We start from the raw sequence: 7,539 nt of genomic DNA, 5'->3' as shown, positions 1-7,539 counted from the left end.
CCAGCAGCGGCCCGGCCCCCAGGCGGCCCATGGTGCGCTCCACAAGAGCGGCCCGCCCTGACGCTCCCCTCCGGCCTCCGTAGCCAAGCCCTCCCACCGCCAGGGACGCTGGGAATCGTAGTTCCCGCGCACCTTCCCGCCCACAGAATGCTGTCCGCTTCTCGGTGGCGATAATCAGCTTTATTTTATTTCATTTTTTATTGTATAAGAGGAGTGACCAAGAGGTTCCCCCTCTCATTTTCTCTGGCGCGTGCCTCCCCGCTGGGGCTGTCCGGCCGGGTGCTGGGCCTGGTTCTGGGAGCAGGGAACCCGTTAAGCGCTCTCACTGGGCACGTCCGGCAGTGGCTCGCCTGATTCAACCTGCTCTTGCCCCTCCGCAGGGAAGGCCGGAGTGATGGGCTCGAGGCTTGACTCCTCGGCTGGGAGTTCTGGGGCTGCAGCTGGAGCTGTGAGCTCCGGCCCTGGCTCCCTCTCCTCTAGACAGAAGACCATCTCTTTCTTCGGCAGGATAAAGGCGAGAGGCTCCTGGACGATACTGATGTTGACATGCCCAAGGTTTCCGTACTTGGAGAGCTGAGTGGGTGGAATGCCTGACCCCGATGGTAGGCAAAGTAAAATGGAAAAAAACGTTTAATAAATGTGAATACTGACATGTCACATGAAGTAACAGTCACAGTTACCATATTTCAATATAGTGAGCCATTTTGTGACATGGGAGACGAAGCTATACTGTAAAGCCAGGCTTTGAAGGTAACCTGGCAAGCACAGCAGGGCGGATGGAGTGAGGGTCAAGAGAACCTCAGTAAGCAAGCACTGGCTTCCCTGCACAGGCCCAAGAGAAAAGCTGGGGGGAAAGTGGCCGGCAGCCACTGTTGCCTGGTGTGATTACTGGCCCATTGCCCTTTGGGAAGTTCTGCCTCCCCCATCCCCCGCACACCATCCCAGGGGCAGAGAGAGTGGGTACAGGGAAGTGAAGGCAAATTGGAAAATCATACAATATCTGGTTCTTTTGTGATTATAGCTTCTTCCACTTAGCCAGCTATATACATTGTGTGATTCCATTTATATGAAATGTTCAGAAAGGCAAATCCGTTGCATCAGAAAGTATATTAGTGGTTGCCAGGGGCTAAGAGTGGGTCTGGGGAATGACTGCATTGGGCATGAGGGATCTTTCTGGGGTGATGGAAATGTTCTAAAATTGAATGGTGGTAATGGTTGTACACTTCTGTACATTCACTAAAACACAATGAATTTTAGAAATAGGTGAATGAATTAGTATGTGAATAAGATCAACCAAATAGTTTTAAAAATATTTTCTCCTTTCTCTTACCTAATGTCTGTGCTATCTGAGCTGGTGGAAAAAGGACTTGGAGACAGCGATTTAAATAAGGAACGAGGTCCTCCAGGAAGACAGTGCAGAACTGGATGAAAAGCTCTCGCTCCCCATTGGTGAAGGCAGCCTCTTCAGCACGATGGAAGCCCAGGATGACTCTGGTTACCTAGGAGACAAAGGCACCAGCAATCACTGCAGTAGTCTATCACACCATCTATGAGTAGTCTGTCACCATCAGCAGTGCATGAAACAGCACAAACGTGCAGCCCTCAAGTTTTCATGAAGAAAGCTGTTCTAAACAGTACATTATAGTACTGTTTTGTTTAAAGTCAGAATTGTAATCACTTGTCACAATTCTGTCATTTCATTGATGTCTTTCTGACCCAACTTGTTTCATTATAGTTGCTTGTTCCAGTGGAAGAAGAATAAATGGTTCTTGACTCCCATGGGAGACTGTCCAGAACTATGTTGGATCCAGGAAAATGAAGGAAACATTACAGAAGGGTTTTACTGAGTAAAGCCAGGAAGCTAGGTCACTAGAAAATTGTAAAGGAAGAAGGAAACAGAGCTGGAAAGGAAGTTCCAAATACAAAGAACAGAGCAGCCTACCCGGCATTAAAGACAGGTGTCATGCTAACAGGATTAAGACTCTGCTGCTAGATGTCCTGGTTCAAGTCCTAGCTATGCCACTTACTGGTTCTGTGACTTCCAACTTACCTGGTAAGCCCTCCATACCATCTCTGTGCCTCAGTTTCCTCAACAACAGGACCTATCTCATAGAGTTTTGAGGATCAAATCTTAATATGTGTAAAGTATGATGAATGCTGTTTGGCATGGGGTAAGTTCTATACAAACATTAGCTAATTATTATTACTTGAATTTCACTGACTCTAAATGCGCTAGCCGGTGTGGCTCAGTAGGTTGGATCGTCATCCCTTACACTGAAAGGTGGCAGATTTGATTCCAATCAGGGCATATCCCCAGGTTTCGAGTTCAATCCCTGGTCGGGGCGTGTATAGGAGACAACTGATCGATGTTTCTCTCTCACATCGATGTTTCTCTTTCTCAAAAAAAAAAAAAAAAAAAGTGCGGCATAGTAGGATATTACAGTAGTAATAGCATTACTTGTGTTAGGCAGAATTCTAAAATAGCTTGTGTCATTTCTATCCCCTTGTACCCACTTCTTTGTGTAATCCCCTCCCCTTAGTTGCAGGCAGAATCTGTGGCTTGTTTCTAACCAATAGCAAATAGCTAAGCTGGGTAGAGCAGGGTATGGGGGGGGGGAAATGGTGATGGAAGGAGTCTTAACTTGGGGTGGAGCACACACACACAGTATACAGATAATGTGTTGTGGAACTGTGCACCTAAAGCCTGTATAATTTTGTTATCCAGTCTCACCCCAATAAATTCAATTAAAAGAAAAAGAATATGGCCAAGGTGAAGGATTTTGCAGTTGTAATTAGACACTAATCAAGTGACTGAACTAATCAAAAGTGGGCCTGATTTAATCAAACGAGCCTTTTAAGAGAGGGCTGATGACTTCCCTAAGAGATCTGTGCAGGAGATACTCTTCCATTGGCCTTGAAGAATCAAAAAGCCACGTATGAACTGCCTATGGAACGGGACGGCCTCTAGGAGCTGAGGGCCTCAGTCCCTTAACTGTAAGGAACAGAAATCTGCCAAGTGAGTGCGTTTGAAAGGGGAGCCCAAGCTCCAGATGAGACCACAGCCTGGCCGACACCTTGATTGCAACCTTGTGAGATTTTGAGCAGAGGACCCACTTGTACTGCGCCTGGACTCCTGCTGCACAGAAACTGGGAGATGATAAATGTGTGTGGGAGTTCGTTATTCAGCAATAGAAAACGAATACATTACGGAATCGTTACTACAGGTGAGCCACTTCATGGGTTGTTTTAGGTTCCATGAAGGGGGACTAACCGGCTAAGAGCTGCTTAGCCATTATAAACCTCCAAAGCCACACTAACCCTCTCCAAGTCAGCAGTCACCACTGTCACATGGACTGGCTTATTACCAAAGTCTGGCCTTCTGTAACCAAAGAAGGTTCCAATAGAGCCCAACAGTATGTGCTCACCTTAGCAAGGGCGTCCTCCAGGACCCCAGTCACATCCTGCGCCAGGGCTATGGGGCAGCAAAGGCGCAGATCATTGAAGGCGACCAGAATGTTGTTGAGGAAGCAGGCCAGGGGTGGGAAGTCCAAGAGCACCATGGGCGGCTGCAGGGTCCCTGGCTGAGTCACTGGCACAGCAGCAGGTAGGTTACTGCTGCCCAAAATGGCTGGAGCCAAGATGAGGGTGTAGGAGTTCATTTCATCTTGGAACTTCTCCACCGCCTCCTGAATTGCTTTCTGGAAAGTGCTGATAGCTACCTGCTGGAAAACGGGAGCCAACTGGCCCCGGAAATCAGCGCCCACCCGGCTGAAGGACAGCCCAAAGTACATGCACTGGCCCAGCAGAGAGTCCAGGCGGCCGCCTATCCCTCGGTGAAGGTCGGTTTCCAGCACCTGCAGGAACTGGGAGACTTTCTGCAGGACCCAGCCATGGAAGATAGCACTCTCATTCACGGTGTGCTCCCCCATGGCCGGGGACAGCAGTGGGTCCTCGTCTGAGAAGATTGCACGGTACTGAGTGATGATATCAAACAGATGGACCCGGCAGGCCTCGATGGTTTTTGTGATGTGGAAATAGGGGTCATCGTTGGGGATGGCAGTCAGGATGGAGCGGAGCCAAGCATCTCGGGCCTGAAGAAACTTCACCCTCAACTCAGCCTCAGTGAAGATGTCCATGCGCCTCAGGAAGCCAATGACACGGAGGCAGGCAGGGAGCTGGATGTTGGTCCTCAGTTGCTGGATCAGCTGGCTCAGCATCAGCTGCATGGACTGGCGCACTTCGTTCACAATGCCCTGGCAATAGAGGGTGAGTCACACCGCGCTCGGAAAGACACTCCCTGGAACCCATTCCACGAACCCTGAATATTACAGACCAGCATTCCCCCCGCTTTCCTAACACATGAAGTACATTTCTTAAAACTAACACATTTTGGGTCACTGTGGCCCTGCTTCTCCTACCTCACCGGCTTCCTCATGCTCTCCCCTTGCTCACTGCAGTCCAGTCCCACTGGCTGTCTTTGTATTTCTTTTTTAAATAAATTTTTATTGATTTCAGAGAGGAAGGAAGAGGGAGAGACAGAAATATCAATGATGAGAATCATCAATCGATTGGCTGCTTCTTACATGCCCCCCACCAGGGACCAAGCCCACAACCTGGGCATGTGTTCTGACCAAGAATCAAACTGTGACCTCCTGGTTCATAAGTCAATACTCAACCACTGAGCCACCCTGGCTGGGCTGTCTCTGTATTTTTTAACACTCCAGCTTCCCTCCTCTGCCTGCTGTACTTGTTCTTTCCACTTTCTGGTTTGCTCTCTCCCCTCACATCTACGTGTGGCTGGGTCCTTTTTATCATCTGGGTCTGAGCTTACATGTTCTCTCTCCGGAAGAGCCTTTCCTGACCACTCTCCCTAGAGTAACTCACCCTGGTCTCCTTCCATCCCATCCCCTGGTTTTTCTCCAGACAATCACTATCTGAAAGGATCATATTGTTTATCTGTTCATTTGCCAACTATCAGCTTACACTCATGAGAGCCAGGGCCTTGTTTGCTTTGTTCACATTGCAAAGCCAGCACCTAGATCAGTGAGTGCCTGGCACACAGATTCACACTTCTCAGTTGAATCAATGGATGAATGAATGTTCATGTTCAAGCCTGGCTGGCTGGCAGCAACTGATGTGAACCATGTGAAGCGTTTCTGCCTAAAGGTTCAGTGATGACCACAGAATTACTGACGACAAGAACATCAGTGTGAGTCCCCTCTGGGGAGGCTGGCTACCTGGATGACAGGGATGGAGGAGTATTTCTTTTCCAGTCGGCGAACGTAGGCTGCAAGCTCCAGGGCCTCTTCGTAATAGCTGTTTCGGACACAGGTATCCATGAGCTGAGGAATCTCTAAGATTTCCAGGATTTCCGTGTGCCGGTTCAGAGTCAGGGTGTTCATCCGGCGGTTGGAGCTGATCTCCTCAGCCTCTTTCACAAAGTTCCTAGTACAATCAGGAGAACGTTGGTTGCTCACTGCTCCGCACCCAAACCTTAATTGTAATTAGTCAGCATTTACTGTGAACTGGGCACTAGGCTGGCTGACTTGATTTAATCTTCAAACCAAATTATAAGGCAAGTTCCCTTGAGGAAACTTTAATCTCAGGTTAAGCAACTTGTCCAAGATCACACAACTAACAAATGGGAAAGATTTGAACCCAGATCTGCCACTTAACTAGCTGTGGCAGGGTAGTCAGGCTTTCATAACTGTTTCCTCATTGGTAAAATAATAAGGATGTAAGGATTAAATGAGATGCTGTGTGTAAAGTACTTGACACAGAACCTGACTCAGACTAAATGTTCCTTTAATAACAGCTCAGTCTGTTCCTATGCTGTTGTTAACCTTAGTTCCCACCAGTTGCCATTTCTTCTGCGTAATGGCAGACATCTGTTCCACGAAGTCCCCTCTCTATTCTGGGTGGGTACAAGAGCTATTGTCAATTAGCCAAAGAGTCAAAAGAACACTTAAAAACGTTTATCATGAAAGGCTGGAAGGCAGAATTAGGGATAATGGACTGAGGGTCTAAGGAAGCAGATGACTCAAAAAGAAGGAATTAAAAAAAAAAAATTGGCCAACCCCAAATGGTAGGATTTCCTTGTCAGTTTCCTATCAATGAAAGTTTTGGAGCAGAAGACTTCTGGTCCTATGTGTTGTGTCTATATATGTTTAGGTATATTTACATAAATATGCTTACCTAGTAAGCTGCCAAGTGTTGATAGTTAAGTATGTCAGGCCCAAGTCTTACTGCTTTGCATGGATTCTCTTTATTTGTTGCTCGCACCACCCTCTGAGGGAGGGACGTGCAGCGGGTTCCCATTTTGATCAGGACACGTAACAGCTGGGCCCTGGGACGAGCACTGACCTCTCCGTGTCTCAACTTCCTCAGACATAAAATGGGAAAAACAGTACCTACCTCGGAGACTGTTGTGGATTTTAAATGGATTAATCAAGTGCTCCGAGAGCCTGGGACAGGGTAAGCGCTACCTAAGTGTTTGCTATCTCATCAAGGCAAATGTCACTATGGCCGTCGTTTCAAAGCCCCTTCGGCACCGGCCCACCGCACCTGCAGCTCTGCTGGAAGCTGGGCAGGCGGTCGAGCAGGCGGCCGACCGACGTCTCCACGTCGCCAAACAGGCGGTGGATGCGCTCGGTGCACTCGGCGCCGCGGATGAAGGTCTTGTAGTCCCACGTCGGGCCGTTCCCGCCACTGGGCCTCGGGGAAGCGATCCCGGAACAGCGACGCCAGGAGCCCTTCATCCTCCACGTCCCCGAGAGCCGCTGCGGTGGCCGTGGAGGAAGCCGAAGCGGAGGACGGGATTACCTCCATCGTCGCCATCTTCCCGGCAGCAGCGTCACTTCCCCTTCCGGCCCAGAGAGGGCGCTGGCTCCGAGTCTAGGACCGGAAGCCACAGAGGTGCACTTCCCGTCTCGATGGTTTCTGATTCGGCGGTGCTGGCGTGGGGAACCAATGGAGAGCGGGCTTTGGGGTTGCCAGGGAGAGCGAGAGAGGCTGGCGGCTGACTTCCTCTTCCGGCGACTGGGGCACGAGGATCCGGTGTCCCAACAGCGGGAAAATGCGGCCTTTGACTGAAGAGGAGACCCGTGTCATGTTTGAGAAGATAGCAAAATAGTAAGAGCGCGGGGGGCGGAAGAGGGAGAGTGTGTGGCAGGAAGGGGCGGGGGCGGAGGGCGGGGCCGGGCGGCCCGGCCTCCAGGCCTCCTCTTGCCCACAGCATCGGGGAGAACCTTCAGCTGCTGGTCGATAGGCCCGACGGCACCTACTGCTTCAGGCTGCACAACGACCGGGTGTACTACGTGAGGTGAGAGGGGCCGGGCGGGCGGCATGGAGCCGGGTGGGGGCCTGGGTCCCACCTGCGCCCTTACATGACACCTGTCTTCCTTACCCTTTCAGTGAAAAGATCTTGAAGTTGGCCGCCAACATCTCCGGTGACAAGCTGGTGTCGCTGGGGACCTGCTTCGGGAAATTCACCAAGACCCACAAATTCCGGTTGCACATCACAGCTCTGGATTACCTTGC

The 7,539-nt window shown here is 50.1% G+C and overlaps 2 protein-coding genes across 2 annotated transcripts in view; one reads left to right on the top strand and one right to left on the bottom strand.

Moving 5' to 3' along the window:
* Nucleotides 1–165: 165 nt before the first annotated feature.
* COG8 (component of oligomeric golgi complex 8) lies at nt 166–6,857 on the bottom strand. The gene is made up of 5 exons (XM_005881205.2): nt 6,565–6,857; nt 5,238–5,445; nt 3,426–4,253; nt 1,331–1,499; nt 166–590 (listed from the first exon to the last, which is right to left on the bottom strand). Exons 1-5 carry the CDS (start codon nt 6,756–6,758, stop codon nt 313–315), a joined length of 1,677 nt encoding a protein of 558 aa, XP_005881267.2. The 5' UTR covers nt 6,759–6,857; the 3' UTR covers nt 166–312.
* Nucleotides 6,858–6,980: 123 nt separating this feature from the next.
* Nucleotides 6,981–7,539, top strand: part of NIP7 (NIP7, nucleolar pre-rRNA processing protein) — a 1,842-nt gene continuing 1,283 nt past the window's right edge. Inside the window, 3 exon segments of the mRNA XM_005881221.2 lie at nt 6,981–7,131; nt 7,235–7,321; nt 7,414–7,539. Coding sequence (XP_005881283.1) covers nt 7,076–7,131; nt 7,235–7,321; nt 7,414–7,539 — 269 coding nt within the window. The 5' untranslated portion in view covers nt 6,981–7,075.

The sequence above is a fragment of the Myotis brandtii genome, unplaced genomic scaffold (genome assembly GCF_000412655.1).
Source record: "Myotis brandtii unplaced genomic scaffold, ASM41265v1 scaffold670, whole genome shotgun sequence".
NCBI lineage: Eukaryota > Metazoa > Chordata > Mammalia > Chiroptera > Vespertilionidae > Myotis > Myotis brandtii.
This window is presented reverse-complemented; position numbering and strand designations above follow the sequence as displayed.